This window comes from Lepidochelys kempii, chromosome 7 (genome assembly GCF_965140285.1).
Source record: "Lepidochelys kempii isolate rLepKem1 chromosome 7, rLepKem1.hap1, whole genome shotgun sequence".
Taxonomy (NCBI): Eukaryota; Metazoa; Chordata; order Testudines; family Cheloniidae; genus Lepidochelys; species Lepidochelys kempii.
The window spans coordinates 124,993,517-125,016,403 of NC_136386.1; the positions used below are offsets into that span (position 1 = coordinate 124,993,517).

The 22,887-nt window shown below is 67.6% G+C and overlaps 1 protein-coding gene across 2 annotated transcripts in view; it reads right to left on the reverse strand.

Annotated features, from left to right (window-relative positions):
* The window catches only part of CRTAC1 (cartilage acidic protein 1), a 36,047-nt gene extending 14,902 nt beyond the window's left edge, over nt 1–21,145 (reverse strand). For both annotated transcript variants that reach the window (XM_073354645.1, XM_073354644.2), the window contains exons 1-5: nt 21,095–21,145; nt 12,320–12,513; nt 8,197–8,393; nt 4,625–4,755; nt 3,367–3,523 (exon numbers count right to left, since the gene is read on the reverse strand). In XM_073354645.1, coding sequence (XP_073210746.1) covers nt 3,367–3,523; nt 4,625–4,755; nt 8,197–8,393; nt 12,320–12,504 — 670 coding nt within the window. In that variant the 5' untranslated portion in view covers nt 12,505–12,513; nt 21,095–21,145. The remainder of the gene's footprint in view (nt 1–3,366; nt 3,524–4,624; nt 4,756–8,196; nt 8,394–12,319; nt 12,514–21,094) is intronic.
* Nucleotides 21,146–22,887: the final 1,742 nt, after the last annotated feature.

Genomic DNA, 22,887 nt, shown 5'->3' on the forward strand with positions numbered 1-22,887 from the left:
TCCCCCACCCCCTCTCATGCAGCCCCCGCTCACCCCCGCCCCATGGCCCAGGTGCAGCCCCTCTGGCACCTGCCCCCTCGTACACTCCCAACCCATCATTGCCCCTGAGATCCCCCTCGGACCCCTGCGCAGACCCCCACCCGCCAGAAACTACCCCGGCCCTCTCTGCACTCCCCAGCGGCCAGTCACCCCTCGGACCCCTGCGCAGACCCCCACCCGCCAGAAACTACCCCGGCCCTCTCTGCACTCCCCAGCGGCCAGTCACCCCTCGGACCCCTGCGCAGACCCCCACCCGCCAGAAACTACCCCGGCCCTCTCTGCACTCCCCAGCGGCCAGTCACCCCTCGGACCCCTGCGCAGACCCCCACCCGCCAGAAACTACCCCGGCCCTCTCTGCACTCCCCAGCGGCCAGTCACCCCTCGGACCCCTGCGCAGACCCCCACCCGCCAGAAACTACCCCGGCCCTCTCTGCACTCCCCAGCGGCCAGTCACCCCTCGGACCCCTGCGCAGACCCCCACCCGCCAGAAACTACCCCGGCCCTCTCTGCACTCCCCAGCGGCCAGTCACCCCTCGGACCCCTGCGCAGACCCCCACCCGCCAGCCTCAGGCTCCGGCTGGCGCTGCCTCGCTTTAGCCCCACAGCGGTGCCCAAAGCATTTGCCCGTGGCTGGAGGGGTGCCAGGCCCCCTCTCTGCCAGGCCTGGGCACAGCCATAGGGGCCCCCCTGGGATGGGCATGCCCCGGGGGGCAGACCAGGCCTGAGTCACTTAGCAGGGGCCAGGGGTCACCTCCACCCTAAGCACTACAGTCGCCATGGTAACGACACTCCTAATCACGGACAATTTACTGCCCATGGGGCAATTCCCACCGCCCCCAGGGTGGGCTCCAGGGGGGCAGAGCCTGGGAGCAGGGCGCAGCTCCCACCCCCACACTGCACCCGCTCAGCCCCCGGCCCCTCCATGTGCTCAGCACCTTGGGGATGGGCCACAGAGGACTCACGCGCTGCCCCACTCAGACCCTGCCCCAGAGTCCCTGGCGTCTGCCCGGGATGCCCCAGCCGGGCCCCAGAGGGCTGGGCAGCATTCTCAGCGTGCCAGCTCATGCCAAGGGCCCAGGCCTCACCAGACGCTAACAGGAAGCATCCGGGCTCCCCTGTGCCAAGCACCCTCAGAGCAGACAGGAGAGGGGATGCTGAGGGTCCTGACTCAGCGAGCGCCTGCCTGTCACCCTCTGCGGCTGTGACGAAGTGGGGATTTCCCCTTGTTATGGGGTATGTGAGCCTTACTGGCGAGCCTAGGTGAGTTTTACTGTTTTGCATGAATACTGTGTGTGCCTCAGTTTCCCTGTGTGGTGCACCAATACCTTGGTGGTGGGAATAGGGGCATGTGACTTTGGCTGAGACCTCTAGGGCAGGTGAGGCTGCTCCAGCTGCCTGCTCGTATGCTATGACCGGTTGTGACGAAGCAGGACTGTTCTTAATGTTTCCTCTGAATAGTGTGAGGGTGCCTCAGTTTCCCCTAGGCAGTTCTTAAGTATCTAGGGGGTGGGATAAGGGTGTATGATCATTGCAGAGCCCTAGAGGGCAGGTGTGTGCAGGGGTCTGGACACAGAGAATGGCCGACACCCTGTTTCCTGGCCACTGATGGCCTGGGCCCTTCCCCCCTGCAAGGTGAGAGCTAAAGGGTTGGAGAACAAAGGAATCCGGTGACCTCCTGGCCTGGGAAAGGGAAAAAGCCCAGAGGAGGAGGGGCTGGAGGGAGTTTCAGTTTGGGGCTGGCTGGAGTGAAGGGCAGACCGGGGTTGTCTGGCTCCCTGCCCCCCAAAATGGACCCAGCTGAGGGGTCCTGTTCTCTGCACCTGCAAGCTCTGTGTTAGACCATGTTCCTGTCGTCTAATAAACCTTCTGTTTTACTGGCTGGCTGAGAGTCACGTCTGACTGCGGAGTTGGGGTGCACGACCCTCTGGCTTCCCCAGGAGCCCCGCCTGAGCGGACTCGCTGGGGGAGGCGCACAGAGGGGCGGAGGATGCTGAATGCTCCGAGGTCAGACCCAGGAAGGGGGAAGCCGGGTGAGCTGTGTGTCCTGCAGACAGGCTGCTCACAGAAAGGCGACTGCCCCAGAGTCCTGCCTGGCTTCATGGGGAGCAGTTCCAGAGCATCGCCCAGGGACTCCGTGACAACCCCACTCTGCAGCTCGGCTCTGCTCCCCTGCCACCTACTACCCTACCCTACCCCACCACACTCCACTCTGCCCCCCCCACACCCCACAGCTTGGCTCTGCACCCCACCCCATCCCCTGGGTAGGCCCTGCTCCCCCACACTCCCCGCCCCCCTCCCATTGTTCCCCTGCAGCAGCCGGGCCCTGATTTAGTGATAATCCTTGGAAAACAAACACCCAGCCCAGAGACAGCCCCAGCACCATGTGTGCCAGGCATGGCACCCGCTCTATGGGCAGCCCCGCGCCACCCCCTCCCCACGGGCCCCTCCCGCAGCACCCCATCCCCACGTTGCCTCCTCCCCATGGGCCAACCTGTCCCCACGGGCCCCTCCTGCAGCAGCCCCATGCCTGCGCCACCCCTGCCCACACCGTCCCCTCCCCATGGGCCCCTCTCGCAGCACCCCATCCCCGCGCCGCCCCCTCTCCATGGGCCCCTCTCGCAGCACCCCCTCCCCGCGCCGCCCCCTCTCCATGGGCCCCTCTCGCAGCACCCCCTCCCCGCGCCGTCCCCTCTCCATGGGCCCCTCTCGCAGCACCCCCTCCCCACGCCGCCCCCTCTCCATGGGCCCCTCTCGCAGCACCCCCTCCCCACGGGCCCCTCTCGCAGCACCCCCTCCCCGCGCCGTCCCCTCTCCATGGGCCCCTCTCGCAGCACCCCCCTCCCCACGCCGCCCCCTCTCCATGGGCCCCTCTCGCAGCACCCCCTCCCCGCGCCGCCCCCTCTCCATGGGCCCCTCTCGCAGCACCCCCTCCCCGCGCCGCCCCCTCTCCATGGGCCCCTCTCGCAGCACCCCCTCCCCGCGCCGCCCCCTCTCCATGGGCCCCTCTCGCAGCACCCCCTCCCCACGGGCCCCTCTCGCAGCACCCCCTCCCCGCGCCGCCCCCTCTCCATGGGCCCCTCTCGCAGCACCCCCTCCCCGCGCCGCCCCCTCTCCATGGGCCCCTCTCGCAGCACCCCCTCCCCACGCCGCCCCCTCTCCATGGGCCCCTCTCGCAGCACCCCCTCCCCGCGCCGCCCCCTCTCCATGGGCCCCTCTCGCAGCACCCCCCTCCCCGCGCCGCCCCCTCTCCATGGGCCCCTCTCGCAGCACCCCCTCCCCGCGCCGCCCCCCCCACGGTGTCCCAGCCCCGCGCAGGCTGTCCGGGACCTGTGTATTTGTTGACCCCGGCCTCGGCAGCCACGTCAGCCAGCACCACGATGCCGCGGGCAGGGTCGCTGGCGGTCACGTCCATCTCCAGCAGCGCGTGGGGGCCCAGGTTGCCGTTGGCGTAGTTGGCGATGTAGATGGCATATCGGCCGGAGCCCTGCGGGCAAGGGGCGGGCGGGTGAGGGCAGAGCTAGGCTGGGCAGGGCCCCCCCGGCTCGCCAGCCTGCAGCCGGCTGCGACACCCTGGCTGGGGCAGCAGCAGGCCTAGGAAGGGGCTTCCCTTGATGGAGACGCCTGGGCCGGGCAGGGTCCTGGGGGCAGCCTGCGGGCTCTGGCCAGCCCCGCTGGGAGCGGATGAGAGTCCCGCAGCAGGGGTGGGGGGTGGCGTGCGGGCTGCAGCCGTGTCAGGGCCCCGGGCCCCACGCGTCGCTCGAGGGCTGAGCCTGGGGCGGGGGAGCCACTCGAGGCCCTGACCTGGCAAGATTCGGTGTCTGTCCGGCTGCCCCCCCCGCATGCTGGGAATGCTCATGCTGCATCCCCCCCACCGCCCGGGTCCCCCACTGCGCCACGGCTCTGCCCTGCTGCCCCCCGTGTCGCAGTCCCGCTCCCCTCCACCTGCCCCCACCTCCCCCAACCCCGTTCCTCCCCAGTCCTCACCCCATGGTACAGCCCCACTTCCCCTTACCTGACCCCCAAACACCCCACTCTGCAGCTTGGCTCTGCTCCCCTGCCACCTACTACCCCACCCCACTCCACCCCCCCACACCCCACAGCTTGGCTCTGCACCCCACCCCATCCCCTGGGTAGGCCCTGCTCCCCCACACTCCCCGCCCCCCTCCCATTGTTCCCCTGCAGCAGCCGGGCCCTGATTTAGTGATAATCCTTGGAAAACAAACAGCAGGAGCAGGAGGAGGAAGAAGAAAGAGCAGGTGACAGGAGCATAAATCACCGAGAGCCGGGAGACAACTCCAGGGAAAGGCTCCAGGGCCCTAACAGCTTGGGGGGGGTGGAGGAGGGAGCTGGGGCCCTGGCAGCCGGGGGGCACTTAGGGGCAGAGGGCTGAGGCCAGGATGGGAGAGGCTCGGAAGTGCCACCTCATCCCCACACAACCAGCGACAGCCTGCGAGGGGGGCGGGGGGGAGTTTGGGGAACAGAGCCTGATCTGGGTGGGAAGGAAGCTCCCCCCACGCCCCCATGACCCCGCTGCGCCCACGTCCTCAGCCCCGAGGGCCACCAGCCGGGCTTGCTGCCCACTCACCGCCCTGTCCACGCAGGCCACCGAGCGCCCGGCGAAGCGGCTGGCCACTGCCCGGTTCACCTCGTCGCTCAGGAGGTCCTCCCAGCGCCCCGCCCGGAACTTGAACAGCTTGTCCGTGTAGGTGGCCAGGCCTGGGGGGGAGAGAGGGTCAGGGGGGCGAGTGGGGGGCAGGCCCCACAGAGGCTCATTCATTCTTTGCTGAAAGCACAAGTGTGCAGGGAGAGGAGCAGGGGAGGAGCTGGCTTGGCGTGGATCTGCCCGGGCAGGGGGCAACGTGTGGGGGGGCGCTGCAGAACCCCCACTGTACTGCCCTGGGGAGTCCACCAATGTCACAGCACCCAGGCCCTGCTCTCTGGAGCCCCCCAGCCCTGCCGGGGCCCCTCAATCCCGGCCCCCAGCCCCGCCGGGGCCCCTCAGTCCCGGCCCCCAGCCCCCACTCGCCTTTCCAGGGGGCTGGTGCCCAGTGGTGCAGGGGCCGCACCAGCGGAGAGCTGCCCGGCAGAACGAACTCATTAAGGTGAGCTGTGCAGAGCCTCGTAGATCAAGCAGGGGAGGGGGAAATCAATGGAGGGCCCGCGGCCGCAGGCCAGCCGACAGGAGTAATGGGACTGCTTGATTTAGGGACAGGCAACTCGCTGGCAGCTGCAGCCTGGGTAATTAGGTGTGTCAGGAAGACGGATCCATGGTGAGGAGTTCAGGTTGATGGCCACATGGCCCCCACTCAGCAGGGCCCCCGATGCCAAGAAAAACAAGGGGGGACCCCTCTGACGGGGGCCTGTGCCCTTCCCATGGAGCCTGGGGGACCCCATTTCAGACACGCATCCCCGAGTTGTTCGTGGCTCCGAGAGCAGCACCAAAGCCAGGCCCGGAGGGCCCCTGCCCCAGCTCAGAGCTCAATGCACCGGGGCCCAGTACCCCAAGGGAGAGATGGAGGCACCCAGCAAGACCGGGGGCCTGGCAGAGCATGAGTGGGCCCAACCCACAGAGACCCCCCCCATGACCAGACCCCCCCAGGCAGGGACAGGCTGCCGTGAGCTCCAGCTGCAGTGGCTGGGCAGGCTGGCGCTGCCCAGCGTGCCGGGGACTGTCTCCAAGGGAAGACACTGGGGCCAGGTGTTCGGAGGAGATTCCAGCGCACAATGGCCCTGCCCAGGCCGTTAGCGGGGGAGGAAGGGCTGTCAGGCCCTTGGCGAGCCATTGGACCTGCCCATCTAACATGCAGCTGAGGGCACTGGCAGGCCCCCATGACGCTGGACTGCCCCCACCGCGGCAGCGACTTGACACCGTCACACCCCTCCCCACTCCCTGGCAAGGTGCCCCATCACCGCCCTGGTCACTGCAGGGGCAGGCCGAGGCCAGGGGCACGCGGAGCATTGGGCAGACTCCTGCAGTGCCAGTCGGGGGGCCAGGCCAGGGCAGCCAGGGGCCATGGCCTGCAGGGAAGCACTGGCCCCTGGAGATGGAGAGCAGGGATAAGAGGCAGCTGCCCTGGCCTTGTGCGAGGGGTGTGAGATGGGCAGCCGCCTCAAATGCCATGGCAGGAGTGGGGCATACGAGGGGTTAAGGGACAGCCCCTGTCGCTACCCTGGGGATGGGGCTATGGGTCAGCCCACCCCCCCGCCTGGTGAGCAGCGCCCCGCAGCACCCCCTAGTGCCAGACTGGGGGTACTGGGACATGCACCATGCACCCCTCTCCCCCGTTTCTCTTTGGCCCCAGCTTGACCCTAGTGCTGGCTCTGGGGAGAGGGCCCTGCACTGGGGCCTCCCCACAGCTCCCCCGTGGGTAGGGGACCCCTGTCCCAGCAGGGCCTCAGGGACGGTGGGCCCGGGCGCGGCGGGGAGGGCTGGGGGCCGCAGGCGCTGCTGACTCAGCGGCTGCGCTGGCTCCGTTTCCCGGCCGTGAATCAATGGAGTCACTCGACTGAGAAATTAACTCCAGGCTGCAGCCATCCCTCATGCGCCGAAGGTCACGGCAGTGCCGCCCGGCAGGCCCAGGGCGGGCGCCCCCGAAGCCTCCAGGGACCTCCCCCCCACCCCCCCATGAATTCCCAGTCCAGAGCTGTCGATGCGCCCTCCCGAGGACCCCCAGGCCTCTGATGCTCAACACAGGGACCCCCACACCCCTAGCCATGTGGGGTGGCATAGGGGGGTGGCTGGGGTTCAGGATCCATGGGGGGGCTGGGCAGAGAATGGGGGGCCAGCTCCATGGCAGGGGGTGCAGGCTCTGTGGTGGCGTGGAGGGGATGGGCCACATGTTCTGTGGTGGGGGGTGCAGGGACCATGGGCACTGTGGTGGGGCGGGTGGAGGAGCCATGGGTTCTGTGGCGCAGGAGGTCCGGGGGGGGGGGTTGACCTATGGGCTTGGTGGCGTGGGGTGCAGGGGGCCCGGGAAGGGTTTGACCCATGGGCTCGGTGGCACAGGAGGTCCGGTGAGGGGGGAGGGGGGAGGGGTTTGACCCATGGACTTGGTGGCGTGGGGTGCAGGGGGCCCGGGAAGGGTTTGACCCATGGACTCGGTGGCGTGGGGTGTAGGGGGCCCGGGAAGGGTTTGACCCATGGGCTCGGTGGCACAGGGGGCCCAGGAGGGGTTTGACCCACGGGCTTCGGTGGCACAGGAGGTCCGGGGAGGGGGGAGGGGTTTGACCCATGGACTCGGTGGTGCAGGGGTCCCGGGGAGGAGGGGGGAGGGGTTTGACCCATGGGCTCGGTGGTTCAGGGGTCCCGGGGGGGGAGGGGTTTTGACCCATGGGCTCGGTGGCTCATAGGATCCGGGGCGGGGGTTGACCCATGGGCTTCGTGGCGCAGGGGGTCCCGGGGGGTTTGACCCCTGGGCTCGGTGGCGCAGGTCCCGGGGGGGTTTGACCCATGGGCTTGGTGGCTCATAGGATCCGGGGCGGGGGTTGACCCATGGGCTTCGTGGCACAGGGGGTCCCGGGGGGGTTTGACCCCTGGGCTCGGTGGCGCAGGGGGTCCCGGGGGGGTTTGACCCCTGGGCTCGGTGGCTCAGAGGATCCGGGGCGGGGGTTGACCCCTGGGCTCGGTGGCTCAGAGGATCCGGGGCGGGGGTTGACCCCTGGGCTCGGTGGCGCAGGGGGCCCCGGGGGGGTTTGACCCCTGGGCTCGGTGGCGCAGGGGGCTCCGGGGGGGTTGACCCCTGGGCTTCGGTGGCACAGGAGGTCCGGGGAGGGGGGAGGGGTTTGACCCATGGACTCGGTGGTGCAGGGGTCCTGGGGGGGGGGAGGGGTTTGACCCATGGGCTCAGTGGCTCAGAGGATCCGGGGCGGGGGTTGACCCATGGGCTCGGTGGCGCAGGGGGCCCCGGGGGGGTTTGACCCCTGGGCTCGGTGGCGCAGGGGGCCCCGGGGGGGTTTGACCCCTGGGCTCGGTGGCGCAGGGGGCCCCGGGGGGGTTTGACCCCTGGGCTCGGTGGCGCAGGGGGCCCCGGGGGGGTTGACCCCTGGGCTCGGTGGCGCAGGGGGCCCCGGGGGGGTTGACCCCTGGGCTCGGTGGCGCAGGGGGCCCCGGGGGGGTTGACCCCTGGGCTCGGTGGCGGGGGGGGGGGTGCAGCTCACCCGAGAAGGCGTTGTTGGTGTTGAGGAAGTAGATCTCCTCGCGCCCGTCCCCGTCGATGTCGCAGGCTGTCACCCCGATGGCATTGCCCTGGCGATCCCGCAGCGCGTAGTACGGGGAGCTGCGCTCGTCCGGCGCCAGATTCACCAGCCGTTGCCGCGCCCGGTCATACTTCAGCACCAGGTTGGGCCCATTGTACCTGGGGGGGCGAGCGGGAGCGCTGGGGCAGGCATGTGGGACCCACCCCAGCCTGTGCCTTGGGGCTGGCTGGCAAGGCTGGGTCTGGGCCCCCAGAGGGTTTGGGGTGGCCCCAAGGCCCTTTCCTTGAAGCCCCCACTTGAGCCCTGCCCTGGGGAGGGAGTGGCACCGCCCGCCTGGTGCCAGCTTGGAGGGCTGCCGGGCGCTCACCAGGGGCTGCAGGGAAGAGCGTCCCCTCCGCTGCCCTGGGGATGGGGGCAGCACGGAGGGGCCGTGGCGCTGGGGAATGGCTTGGGGCAGTCTCAGGCTACGTGGTCCCCGCTGGCCCAGGAATCTAGAAATCAGCAGGAACCCCTGGAGAGGGCTGGGCAGGACCAGGCTGTGCCCAGCCCCACGGGGAGACGGACGCCCTCTCCAACTGCCCCCCACAGCAAGCCCTGGCTGGCAGGAGCTCGTTCCCTGCACCCCCAGAGGCAGGAGGGCGGCAGTGGCTGGGCAGGAAGGAGCAAGCGGGGGTGCTGCTGGTTGGGGGGGGATCCTGGAACAAGCTGGGGGTGGGGGTGAGGTGCTGGGCAGCTTCTGCCCCTAACTGAGCCCCAGAGCCCCAGAGCCCCAGAGCCCCCGCCAGGAGGGGAGGATCAGGGTGGCCACCTCCAGCCCTGCCACACAGCAGTGCCGGGGCAGGGGGTCCCAGCCGGGCAGCGGGGGGAACTGCAGGCGTGGCCGGGGGAGACAACCCATGCCCCCCCACCTCCTGCCAGGCCCTGGGAGGCACCATGTACCCTCGCTGCAGGATCACCCCCATCACGTGGCCCCTAACGGTGGAGGGTCACTGCCCACCCCTCTGCCCCACATGGCCAGGCCACGAACGCAGTGGGTCTGGCCCGGGCCACCCAAGTGGCCTGCTGCTGCTCAGAGATGCCACTCCCTGGCATGAGTGAGGTGACTGGCCCCATCTGGCCTCTGCCCTGCCGTGGGGCCCACAGGCTCCAGCAGACAGAGTTGCCCGCTCCCCCCGAGCACCCTGCCAGCACGCAAGGAATCAGCCAGGCGCAGCAGCAGGGCTGGCCCCTCTGCTCACCACCCCAGAACTGGCTGCCCCAGGCAAGGCTCAGTGGGGCTGGGCCCCCCAGCTGAGGGAGGAGCAAGACTGCACCATGGCCTCAGGGCAGGGGAAAGCACGGCACAGTGAGGGGCAGCCACAGGGGGCCGGGCCCAGGCCCACGGCTCCGGTGCCAGCGATCCAGGCGGCTGCCCCGGAGGGAGAGGAGCCTCTCTGGGCCCTGCTGCCCGGGAGGAAGCCTGGGCGCTCGGGGAGAGGGTGGTCGGGCGCTGGACTCAGCAGCTCCCCCCAGAGGCTGCACCTGCCAGCCCAGGGCACGGCTGTGGACAGGTCGGGGCGCTGCCCTGCTGGGGCCCCTGGGGCACAGCCTGGGCGAGGACATGGCCCAGTGCCAGGAGCGGAGCGTTCGCCCCTCTGCAGACTCCGTGCCGTGCCCTGCCCCTCTAGGGGCAGCCCTAGAGCAGGACCTGGGAGCCACGGCAGCCGGCCGGGCAAGGCCCCTCCCCAGGAGATTTGGGAGGCCTGGAACAAGGCAGACCCCGGCTGAGCTCTGCCCACCCCGGAGGGGCCCTGCCCTGCCCTCAGCTCCAGTAAACAGTTACCCAAGTGGTGTCAGGGCTGGTTACACAACCCTCCTTCCCGCGGCTGCTGACTCTGCTCCGCATGGCCTGGGAGGGGAGCAGGCCCAGCTCCCGGGGGCGGGGGGCAGGGAGAGGGAGGAGCAGTAGCCTGCACTTCCAGCCCAGCCGCACCCCCCCAGGAACGCAGACTACCCCCCCTGCGACATGCCTGCCCCACGCGGCGAGAGCCGAGGCCTTGATGCCCCAGCCCCCGGGAGCTGGGGGTCCCTCCAAGCAGCCCGGTCAGGGCGGGGCTAAGGGCCATCGTGGGATTGGGGGGAGCACTTCCGGGGGTGCTGCTTGGGCCTCTCTTGTCCAGGGGATACAGGCCTCAGGGACAGTGCTCCAGCCCCACCCCTACTCCTGGGTAGTGGGGGCAGGCCAGCGGGCGCTGTCCAGCATGGTGAGGCCCACGTTCCCCCACACTGGACCGTGGCACGGGGCACTGCTCGTGGGGGAGCAGTCGAGCCTCCTGCCACCCAGCCAGACCCCCGTGCCGCCCTAACGAGGGAAAGCCCCTGTCCGTCTGCTCGGCGCGATCGGTCACCACCGCCCAGCACCGCTGAACGAGCCGGAGCACGGGGAGCAGCTGCTTCTGTGCCCGGGGGTGCATGGCCACCCACGCTGCCCTCACCTGGAGACACCCACCCAGGGGTGCTGCGGGCAGCCAGGAACTGTCCCTGAGATAATCCGACTCGGGCACAGCAAAGGCTGAGGGGGGGAAGAAAGGGGGGGGCAGCACCTCGGCTGGGTGAGGATGGGCATTTACAGGGCCAGGTCTTACCCAGCCAAGCCTCAGGCAACAGCAACAGAGCTGGGAAACCCTCCCCCACGCTCCCCCCGCACCCTGCCCCAGCTGACCAGGGTCCCCCAGGGCAGGGACAGACCAGTCCTCAGCTGCCCCAGGGTGGGGGCAGGGCACAGCTGGAAGCCAGAGCCTGGCACACAGAGACCACGGCAGAGATGGAAACTCCCTGGTCAGGCGCCTCCAGCCGGACTGTCTGATGGGGCCTTCGCCAGCCGGGCCCCCAGCCAGATCCATGGGCAGGGGAGCCCATGGGGCATGCTGTGGGTTCCTGCTGCAACGGGGCCCAGAACCCGCCTTCAAGTGCCCACAGGTCCCAAACGAGGCCACACGGGGCAGGGGGGGCAGGGACCTCAGCCCCCTGCAATGGGTGTTGGGGGGGCTTTAAACACTGAGCCCCGGGTGTGACTCCGGCTCTCTCACCTGCCACAGCCTCTCAGGCGGTCTACACTGCCATTAGCCCCCCCGCGAGCCTCCTCCAGCCCCTGGCCGATGCAGGGCACGCCAAGCGGGTCGGCCGCGTCAGCAGGGTTCTGGCCTGGGCAGCGCGGCTCTCGCTGGGCTTTGCTGGCTTCCCTTCTCCCCCTGCTGGCGCTGGGGGGCCTGGTGGCAGGGCCACGACAAGGGTCTGGGGGTGATACCCAGAGATCCAGCTCTGGGGCTGCTGTGGGCGGGAGGAGTGAGCAGCAGGAGGGCTCCACGCAGCAGCTAGGGCCCAGGCAGCCATGCCCCGCAGCCGCTGGACGGGGCTGGCAGGCCTGGGTTGTGCGGGTATCCGTGGGGGATGGGCCGAGGGCCACGAGATCCCCAGACCTAGCTGGTTACGTGTGCTGAGCACGCACCCCCCGCCACACGCAGTGCTGGCAGGTTCCCTCCCTCGCTGCACCACCGCCAGGCCCCTCCACAGCCAGCTCCCATGGGTGCTGCAGAGGACGGGGTGTGCAGGGAGCAAAGGGCTGGCCTGCACCCGGGGGCCCTGCTGAGGGGGCCACAAAGGGCTATACAAAACCTCCAGCCCATCAGCAGCACCACAGGTGAGTGGGGCCCCAGCCCAACAGGGATGAGCTCCTAGTGCCCTGCAGAAGGGACCTGGAGGCCAGGGCACCCTGCCACCCTTCCCGCGCCACCCCCCTCTCCCACTGGAGGCCGAGTGGGTCATGGGTGGGGCTGAGTCCCCGAGACAACGGGCCTCTCTCGCGGGGCGGGAGCCCCACACGGCCAGGCTGGGGAGACATGGCAGGGGCAGAAGGGCAGCCCAGCGTGCCATGGAGAGTCCCCTGGAGACTGGGCACGGGAGCAGGCAGCCAGGATGGGAGCTCAGCTCTGCCCCATCCCATGCCAGGGTTGGGCACCCGAGCCCCGGCCCAGCCCCAGGGAAGAGGGAAGGGTGGGACCGGGAGCACCAGGGACCCTGCTCTCCCCCCCCCCCCGCTACCCACCCTGCCACCACGATCTCCAAGTCCCCGTCGGCATCCACGTCGGTGACGGCCACACCGTAGTTGAGCTGCGTGGGGTTGCTGTCGTAGTCGGGCGGGAGGACATGGCTGGTGACGGCCGTGAACGTGGCCTCACCGCGCGGGGAGCCCTCGCCGGGCCACGCCAGCCACAGCAGCAGCCACAGCATCCTCGGCACCTGGAACCAGACCCATACGGGGCTCAGCCTGGGCCACACCCGAGCGCCTGGCCCCCTGCCCAGCCTCCCGGCCCTTTACCCCCCCGTGACAAAGCGGGACTGTTCTTAATGGTTCCTCTGAATACTGTAGGGGTGCCTCAGTTTCCCCTAGCCAGTTCTTAAGTCTCTAGGGGGTGGGATAAGGGGGTGTAATGGTTGCAGAGCAAAGGGCCAGGGTACATAAATGGAGACACCCTGTCTCCTGGCCGCTGATGGCCTGGGCCCTTCCCCCTGACAAGGTGAGAGCTAAAGGGCTGGAGAACAAAGGGATCTGGTGACCTCCTGGCCCCGGAAAGGGACAAAGCCCAGAGGAGGAGGGGCTGGAGAGAGTTTCAGTTTGGGGCTGGCTTGAGACATGGAGTGAAGGGCAGATGGGGTTGTCTGGCTCATGGCCCCCCCAAAATGGGCCCAGCTAAGGGGTCCTGTTCTCTGCACCTAAAAGCTCTGTGTTAGACCATGTTCCTGTCGTCTCATAAACCTCTGTTTTACTGGCTGGCTGAGAGTCACGTCTGACTGTGGAGTTGGGGGGCAGGACCCTCTGGCTTCCCCAGGACCCGCCCCCCCAGACACCAGCCAGAGCACGCTGCTGTTTGACCCTCCACACCCACCCCTTGCCCCTCAGCTGCCATCACGTCACTGCCCACACCCTGCCCCCAGGCCCAGCTGCCCCAGAGTTCAGCCCCTCAAAGGCCCCCAGGCGGGGAGGTCAGCGCTACAGCCAGCACCCAGGGCTGGGCTACACCCCGGCTGCCTGTCCACACTGGCCTGTGCCCCCAGGCAGGGACTGGCCCTGTGCCCGGCTGGCCCAGGGCAGGCAGATGAGCCACTTGTGCCGAGGGTGCAGCTGGCTCTGGGGAGGCCTGCGCCATGTGGCGCCCAGGTGGCTGCACTGGGCCGGGGGTGGCCGTTTTCTTGGGCGGACCAGGCCCCGGGGACCAGGCGAGGCCGCTGGGGGAGCACGGCCACAGGCTGCGCAGGGCAACCAGACAGCGAGGTTGGGCCGGGAGACGGGCATGCCCAGCCCAGCGCAGCGACCGCAGCACGAGCTCCCCAGGCCCTGGCCTCACAGCCCCGGGGACACGGCTGAGACTACCATGACCTGAGAGCCCCCAGCCCATAGATTGGGCAGCTTCCCAGGCTCCCGCACCCACAGACCTGGCCAGCAGGCACCAGCGTGGCTGGGCCTGGGACCCATCCCCCCCTGCAGCTCCCCCTGGGCCGGAGTGGGGCTGTTCTTGTGGCCAAAGGCAAATGGCAGGGCTGCAAGGCTGGCCAGGGGCCCACGCTGTCTAGCAGGCCGGGCTGAGCGAGGACAACGTGAGCCAGGTCAGACAGAAGAGGAGCGTCCCAGACCCAGCACCGCTGGGGGCCAGGCCATGCAACGGCAACTTGCCCGGGAAAAGCTCCCGCCTGCCCAGGCTTTGCATTAGCTCTCGCCCAGCGGAGGGCACTGGCGCCCGTGGGGCAGCTCCACAGAGCCCTCGCACTATGCCCAGCTGGACCCGGACAGGGCCATGGGGCAGGAGCAGACCCAGAGCAAGGCAGGCAATGCAGACAGTAGCCCTGTGATGCTCTGTAAGGAAGACGTGCTCTGGCCTGCGTGTCCCAGATCCGTCTCACGAGGGAGAGCAGGGAGAGAAGGGCTCAGCTGGGCACAGGCTGAGTCCAGCCTTGGGGAGCTGGCCCGGTGGGTGGGGAGGGGAGTAGCAATCTGCTCAGCGGGGGTGGGGACACAGCCCAGTGCGGGCAAAGGGTGACCGGCTGGAGCAAGGGGACGGTCAAGGACACCGGAAGGAACCGATTCCGCACGCAGCGCCGTTAACAGGTGGAACTCTCTGCCACAAGACCTGCAGGGTGTAAACAATGAGACACCTCCATGGCTCATGAGCCCATCCCCCAGGCCACCCATCAGTGAAATGCTGACGGCTGGGAACCCCTGGCGGGGCAAGAGCCAGCCACTGTCCCCGAGGGCAGCAGCCCCTTCCTGCACAGCGGGAGGCCCTCTGCCAGGCCTGGTCTACCTGTGTTCTGGCAAGAGCCGGGGGGGACAGGAGCCTTGGCAACTTGGCTCAGCCAGCCGGGCGCGGACACCCCTTGGCAGCGGGCGCAGGGGATTTCCCGGGGATAGGCCGGCTGCAGCAGAGCCTCTTGGGCAACGCTGGGAGGGTGTTCAGGGCTGCGGACGCCAGCCGGTCCCCAGGAAGGCCCAGATGGCCATAGGGCGAAAGGTCACCCCGGCCATAGGAGCTGCCTGGCTGGAAGGGGCATGTGAATGGCAGAACAAGGAGGGGTCCATTCCCAGACTCCATGGATTCAAGCGCCCAGGTGTTGTGATTCAGGGCTTGTGGCAGAGTTGGCTGCCTCCTGAGCACCCCCTTGGGGCCTAGTGTGGTGCTGCAGTGCCCTGCCTCAGTTTCCCCATGTTTCTGGCTCTCTCAAACAGTTCTCCTCCAGGTTGGTAGTACCCCTTGCTGGGCTGGATTTATTCCAACAACAAAATCATTCCCAAAAAAGCTTTTACACCTGCCTCCTACCTGTACTCCCAGCCTTTCCCGCTGGGGGCCCCAGGCCTTCCCCACGAAGGCACAGAGTTCCTGGCCCCTCACTCCAGCTTCACTCTGGTGGTGTCCCCCCGAGGACCCCCCCTCTTCACCACTTACCACAGCTCTTCCCAGGGGAACTGGCTCTGCCGCACCCCAGGAGAGGCAGCAGGGAGGAGATGGAGCGCCAGTCCCATCTCCAGGTGCTCCAGGGCCTTGGGAGTCCCTGAGATGAACCCACAGCCACCCGGACCCTCGCTGCTGTGAGCCCCGGCCCGCAGCAGCCAGCATGGCGCTAACACCCTCCCCAGGGCAGGGAGGAAGTGCAGAGTGGGGATGCCCCTAGGAGGGGTCAACTGCCAGGCTGGAGCACCGGTGAGAGCTGCCCCCAGCAGCCCTGGCCCCGAGACACCTAGAGCAGCTCAGCCACCTGCTCAGCACTCACGGATGGGGATGCCAGCAGCCCCTCACGCGGCACCACCATCAGCCCAGCTGCTGGCTCTCCCCCTCCACTCAGCCAGGACCAGCGTCTTCCCAGCCGCTGAGCTTCACGCCCAGGGCACATCCCTGAAGTCAAAGGACTTTGTCTTGCAGCAGCGCCAGCTCTCAGCGGCTGGCACGCTCAGGAGGGCTGGCTGGCAGCTCCCACTCACCTGCGGCTGGCAGACTCCAGAACCTGGCCCAATCTCAGCACGAGAGAGATTTGTGGACAGCATGGCTTGGAGCCAAACGGGACGTGTATGACGGTAGGGTCGAGGCCCCAGCTGGGACTGGGCTGAGGTGCTGCACAGACAGGGCAGAGCTGCCCTCACTCAGTGAGTTCCCAGGGCATGGGCACAATGATTCCCGGACAGCCGCTGGATCATTGCAGCCAGGGTGGGGTCTGTAGTAGAAAATTCCCCAGGCAATTCCTAGAGGGGGAAGCCAGAGCCCCTGAGAAGGAGCTGGTCAGTCCCAGCCAGGCAGCACGGTGCTCCCAGTAACAGGCCAGGCCGAGTGTGACACTTTGTACCACATGGGAACACTCTACACCCCCATGTTTGTCCTTATAAGATTGTGTGGTATCCAGTGCAAAGTTTGTCACATCAGGTGTCTTCGGAAGGCTCATGATGCCCTGAGCAGTATTATAGGTTATATAGTTACACATACATACTTATGAGGCTGAAAGTGTGTCCTCACGGCTTAAAACAAGCCCAGGCAAAAACTCTCCAAGAGCATAGAGGCAGTTCACACCTCATCACGGCAGGTATGGAACAAACCCTGCCCAGGCCCACGGGAACAAAGGACGCTGGCCTAGGTGGCAACAAAAGGATCTGTTGGACTCTGGAGTGAGTCACCCCCCTTCCCATGGCCAGTTGGGGACTACGATGAGGTAATGCTCACCTGACTCTGAAGGGGAGGGGGCAAAGCCAAGAGAGAAGAACGAACATGATAAAAAGGAGAGACGTTTGCCATGCTCTTCCTCTCTCTTCCATCTATATCCACAGACACCACCACCAAGTGACTGAAGCACTGATCAAAGGGGAGAGCCTGGCTGAAGGGCAACCAGCCAGCCTGTGGTGAGAAGCATCTAAGTTTGTAAGGGCACTGAAAGTGTTAAGATCAGCTTTGAATGAGTTTTGCTTTTATTTTGTTTATAAGCCAAAATATAAGTCAGACTTGGTCAATCACTTAATAAATCTGTTGGTTTCTTCTATCTGAAGCAGCGTTTGGTTTGCAGCGTGTCAGAGACTCCGCTTGGGATAACAAACCTGGTATGTCAATTTAACAAAGAAATCGACAAACTCATAAGCTTGCAGCATCCAGCGGGCATAACTGGACTCTGCAAGATGGAGGTTCCTGGGGTTGTGTCTGGGACTGGAGGTATTGGCTAGTGTCATTCGGTTGCACAATCCAAGGAGCAGCTGACATGCCAGAGGCTGTGAGTGACCAGCCCAGGCGTGGGGGTTCTCACAGCAGAGCAGGGTCAGGCTGGCTCTCAGTCACGGATTGGAGTGACCCAGCAGATCACTGGTCCAGATAACATCGGGGAACGTCACACCGAGCCATTCCCGTGGCGCAGCAGCAGCTCCTCTGGGGGCATAACGCAGCCTCTTGGCTCCGAGCCAGAGGGACACTGAGCAGAGCTGTGTGCCCCTTGGCCCTTTGCCACCAGCTCCAATTCCCTCAGGGCCAGCGAGGCCATCACCAGAGGGCCTGGCTCTTAGCCCAGGGACGGGCAGCCCCACAGGTGCCCCAGTTGAACTCAGGCCAGATACCTACTGTGGGGCAGTAACAGAGGCCGTGCTCGGCCGGCCTGAGAGGCCGGAAGGACACCCCCCAGGAGATGAGGGCTGGGTTTGCCGAGTGACTCAGGCCGTGGCCTGCAACCCTGGGGGTCGATTCCTGGCTCTGCGGCAGACCGTGTGGCCTTGGCCAGTCTGTCGCTCTGGCTGTGGGCTGCCCGGCCTGGTGGCCGGGGCGAGGGTAAACAGAGTACTGTTGTGAGATGCCCAACACTATGGACCTGGGGGCTAGAAAAGCCCCTCCCTTGCGAGGTCGTGGGGAGAGATGGGAGCGGCTGGATCACCCTGTGCAATAAGGGCATTCGATGGAGGTTCATGGCTCCCCCCCGAGACCAGCCAACAGCCGCCCGTGCTGTTGGGGCCCATTAACAGGACTAGGTGTGCATCACAACAGAGACAGGCAGGCAGCTGGATCCCCTGGGCTCAACCTGACCAGCCGCTGGCAGGCTCAGGACTCGGCCTGAGACTAGCTTGTCATTACCTGAGAAAGGAGGATGTGATCGGCACCGAGCGCGGGGCCAGCTCATTGCACACCCGGCCCTCGGATTTGGCTAATTAAACTAATACATCAGAGGGCTCCTTGGCAAGATTGGGAGGGAAAAGCCCATTAATTAGCAAAACCTGTCACACTGCACACACCTCCACCTCTACACCAGCCCCTCCCACACCATCCAGCCCCAGCCCCAGCCCCAGCCCCAGCCCAGCTCTGCCCTGGGGAAGAGGCTCATGCAGGAGGCAGAGGCTGCATGGGCAGGTGGCAGGACAGAGCCTGGCCCTTGTGGGTGCCCCTGGGCAGGGGGTGCTGGCACCCCCACACTCTGGGCAGTCCCTCGCTCCCTGAAGCTCTTGCTCTCTCCAGCTTGCCCCCCCGCCCAGCTGCAGGCAAAATCCTCCAGGGCTGATGGAGTCTTTCCAGGAGGGAACAATGTCCCTGATTGGCGACAACAGGCCTCCCCAGGGATCCGCTCCTTAGCGACACCCAGGGGGGCGGTGTGGCCTGGAGCCAGCTCCCTGCTGGGGGCTGCGCAGGACCCTGGGCTGGGAGAAGCCAAGCACGTGTCCCATGGCTCCCAAGGGCAGCCAGGTTTGGCTGTGTGGAGATGGAGGGTGCTGTGCCCAGCACCTGCAGGCTGCAGCCTGGCTCTGCCCGGGCCCCATGCCGCACAGACCCATGGCCAGGCTCGCCTCAAAAAAACACGTCTCCCGGCAGCCTCTCAAAGGGCTGCAACCCCCGAGGGCCTGCAGCTCCCACTGACTGTGCTCAGCCCCATGGGCCCTACCCTGGGGCACCTGCTGCAGGAGACACGGGCAGGACGGGGCCCAGGTGCCATCAGATGATCCCGCAGGCACGGGGTGGGGCCGGGGGCAACCTGCAGCAGGGGCGGGGGCCGTGTCCCGCAGCGCAGCTCTGTGCGGCCCAGCAGCAAGGTCACAGCCCGTAAGGACAGGGACGGCCGCCCCATGCGGCACCGTCTCGCTCAGCAGTCTGCCCATCCACCCCAACCCCAGGTGGGACCTGGCAGGGCTGGGGGCCGAGTAAGCAACTGAAAACAGCCCCGGGCCCAATGCCAGCAGACCCCTGGGTGGCTGCCCCTGCCCTGACCCCCAGGGAGTCAGCCCAGCAGCGAGCGGCATCATGCCACGGCTAGGCCCAGAGCTGCAGCCAGCCCTTGGGCCCAGACAGGGGGACCTCACTCCTGCATGGGATAAACCCAGAGCCAGAAAACAAGGAAGGGGCAGGGAGGGGCTGGGCAGCCTGGGACCCAGGCCAAAACAGTCACCCTGACCCCTCCCCAGTAACCCAGCCCAGCTGCAATGGGGTTCCCTTTGCTGGGGACAATACCCCCAGGCTCCCACCTCTGCCTAGTCTCCCCCCCCCCCAATCACACTTCCAGGGCAGGGAACAAAGCACAAGGGGCAGACCCAAGGGCCAGATGTGGGGCTCAGAGCTCCTGGGCAGCCTTCAGGGCCGGGAAGGGCATGAGGCTTCACCCTCAGGCAGGAGGCAGAGGTGAGCCTCAGAGAGTTCTTGGCCTGGCTCTAAGCCCAGGGGCAGCCATGGGGCAAGGCCAGAGAGAAGAGGGGCACAGGGAGTAGGGGGTGCTGGAGTAAGCACCACCTCCAGGGCAGGGAGCAGCCCAGTAAAGAGTGCTGTGCTGGCCTGGCCCGGCCCATGGGGCCCAATCCTGTGGGAATGGGGGAGGCAGAGACTGCTCTTTGAGGCCTCCCTGGGGGACGCCAAGGGGGAGCGAGTGGCAACATCCCAGCCCCCCAAGGCTCAGAGCAGACAGGGCACCTAGCACTGAGCTGGGGTCACCTCTGCCAGAAGCTGGGGCTGGAAGATGGGATGGATCACTCCACCATGCCTGGTTCTCTTCTCTCCCTCTCAAGCTCCTGGCACCAGGTGACTGACTCACGGCTCTCTCCTGTGGGCAGTCCAGGTCCCACAGCCCCCCAGGTAGCCCCAACCTCTCCCACCCCCTCCAGAAGCTGCGCCCGCAGGCTGGATCCCTGAGCATTCCAGGTGCCCGGGCAGGGGGAAGCACAGCCCAGGCCACCCCAGCCCCACCTTCTCAGTGTGCAGGGACCCCACCCCAGGTGGGCTGGGCCAGGTCACTTCCCAGCCACGGGGACAGTCCAGCACCCCTCGCAGCATCCTGGTGAGGTCACAACTCCCCAGCCACCGCCTCGGTGAATGGCATCACAGAGCACCACGCAGCCACATGCCATGACCTCCCAGCACCCCAGGGGGGTTACAGCCCCCCCGCTGGCAGCCCAGGGAGCTCATCCCACCCAAAGCTCTCCTGCTGGTCACGTCCAGGCACCGCTTGGAACCAGAGCCCAGCAAAGTGCCAGGTACCAGGTGGTGCCGCAGCGAACCCAGGTCCCAGCCCGGAGCCTGCAGATCCAGCCCAGGGCTGCAAGCAGCTGGTCACGCTGGACCCCGGCTGGAGGAATCCGCCAAGCGCCGACAGCCCCAGGGTGTTCGGACCCCCAGAGACGCTGCCAAATGCCCTGGCTTGGCGTGGTCTCCATCGTATCCAGGGGCTATGGTCTGGTTCAGTGGCTCTCAGCCCCCCCATACTACACCCTGCTCCAGCCCCCCACTGACCCAGCCGGCACGGTCCCATCGCTGCACTGGGCAGCTCTGAGGGGCTGTAACCGGCAGAACCTGGATAGCCGGCTCCCCCAGCCAGTCTGGTGCCACTCAGCCCCCCCGGCTTTGGAGCCCTGGGGCTCAGCCAGCTGCTAATGCAGTGTGGCGCTGGGCAGTCACCTTTAGCATCCGAGCGCCAGCCCGACGGGACGTGGGCTCCTCAGAGGAGAGCGGCCACTTCCACCTGCAGGCTGCCCGCCAGCCGCCCGCTGTGCCAGGGGACTCTGCGGATAGAGAGCCCCCAACCCCTCCAAAGGCCATCACCCCCCCATGCCCTCCCATCCATCACCACTCCCTACCATCCCTCCCCATGCCTGTCACCCACCCCCTTCCCTTGGCCCCAGAGCCCTACCGCCAGCCACACCGCCTCCTTCCCCATCAGCCCCCCTCCCCAATATCCCTCACCCCAGCCACTGCCCCCACCCCATGGCAGCCCTTCGGGGAGCCAGAAGAGAACTTTGCCCCAGGGGCTACCGAGCCCCCCACGCCCCGCCGCCTGCGCCCATCCCCGTCGCCTCCTGCCCAGCCTCGGGGAACCTGACCCGCCCACGGCTACTCACGGGGCCCGGCGCAGCCCGCACGCTGCTCCCCGCTGCCGGCCCGGCTCCCGCGGCTGCAGCCCGGCCAGCCCCGCGGACCACTTATAGGGAGCCGGCCACGGCCCGGCGGCCAATGGGCTCGGGAGCTGCGCCGGCGGCGGCCAATGGGGAGCTGGGAGGCGGGGCCGGCGGCGCTGATTTACTACCCGGCGTGGCAGGAGCTCCCGGGGCCCGGGCGCGGAGGGGCGGTGGGAGCCCGGCGCTGCCCGGGCGGGTCCTGCACCCCGGGGCGCTGCGCTGCGCGGCGCGGCGCTGCGCGGCGCTCGCAGGACGGTAGCACGTGGCCCGGCAGCTCCCGGCCCCTGGACCCCCAGGTGCCCCCCGCACCCAGCGCTGGCCCTTTGCCTTCCCTTCCCTTGCTGCCCGAGGTGTGGGGCTGTCAGGCGAGCGCCCTGGGGAGCAGTCCTGGAGCCAGGGGCTCGGGGCGGGAGAGGCCCAGCCTGGTGGGGGGAGCCCCAGGGGTGGGGACGAGGAGTGGGGGTTGCTCGCTGGTTGGGGAGGGGCCGGGGTGGGGGTCTGGAGCCAGGGCAGCGGGGGGAGTCTCCTGCCATGGGAAGCCAGAGCACAGGGAGGTTCCCACCCGTGTCTGAGCCTGCAGCCCGAGGCTCAGTCCTGGCCGGGGGGTGGAAGATGCTGCTGGTGGGATCCCGCCAGGGGCTGGGCCCCACGGTCCCCGAGGCAGGCCCCGTGCAGAGCCTTGGCCCAGCCGCCGGTTGGGCCCTCGGGTCTCGCTGGCCCAGGTGGCTTGGAGATGGGTTTGGTGATGGGTGAGGAGCTGATCCCATGGCAGTCCCACTGGCCTGGCAGCCGGGAGCCGGCCAGTCGCTGGGCTGCCATCTCCATCCCCCACAAACAGAAACAAGGCCACACGTGCGGGACCTGCACCCTTCGCTGCCCGCGGCCAATAGCAGCACTGCCCGCTGTGCCCGGTGCTGCCCGGACTCCTGTGGCGCAATCTTTCCTACCCAGAGGGAGGAGGCAGGACTGTCCCCCCCACACTGTACGGGGTGCTGGGGCTCAGAGAGAAGCCAGGAGCTGCCCGAGGGTAGCAGGGAGTTGGCGTCAGAGCCAGGAACTGAACCTGGATCACCTTAGTCCCAGTCCAAAGTCGGAAGCACCCGGTCTGCCGTAGCAATTGTCCCCATGCCCGGCCCCTGCTGCCGCCCTGCGCCCGAGCACTCCGCCCAGCACGCCGTGCCCCGGGTGCACAGGTGTTTGGGGCCCAGGAAGAGGGCCTGCCCCAGCCACACACCCGCTCCAGGCGCCACAACCCCTGCTCTGTGCCCCCCGGGGCAGTGCGGGGGCCCAGGAGCCCATCCAGCTGCTTCAGGCCTCGACGCTGCAACCGGTCCCTCAGCCAGCGCCCCTGCCAACTCCCCCAGTCCCTGCGGAGCTGTGAGCAGCCGCAGCTGGATGTCTCTCAGCCTCAGTGACCAGCTTGGTGTTATCAGCACTGCTCCCCTGCCCCCCACGACAGCCAGGTACCAAAACAAGCAGGCAGGCAGCCAGGCCGAGCATGCTGAGACTGCCAATGGGGCCGGGCCCGCTGGCTCCCTGGGGCCTTCAAGCAGGCTCATTACGCCACTGGGGATGCAACATGCACCATCCTCCTGTGTGAGCATCGGAGCGTATCCACGTCCCATCACCGCTTCGCTGTCCATCACCGGCTCACGCCTGGCGCCCGTCCGTGCCTCACACCCGTCTTTGCCCCGGACGGGTCGATCGGAGAGCCTCTGCCCTCCCTCCAGCCCTCT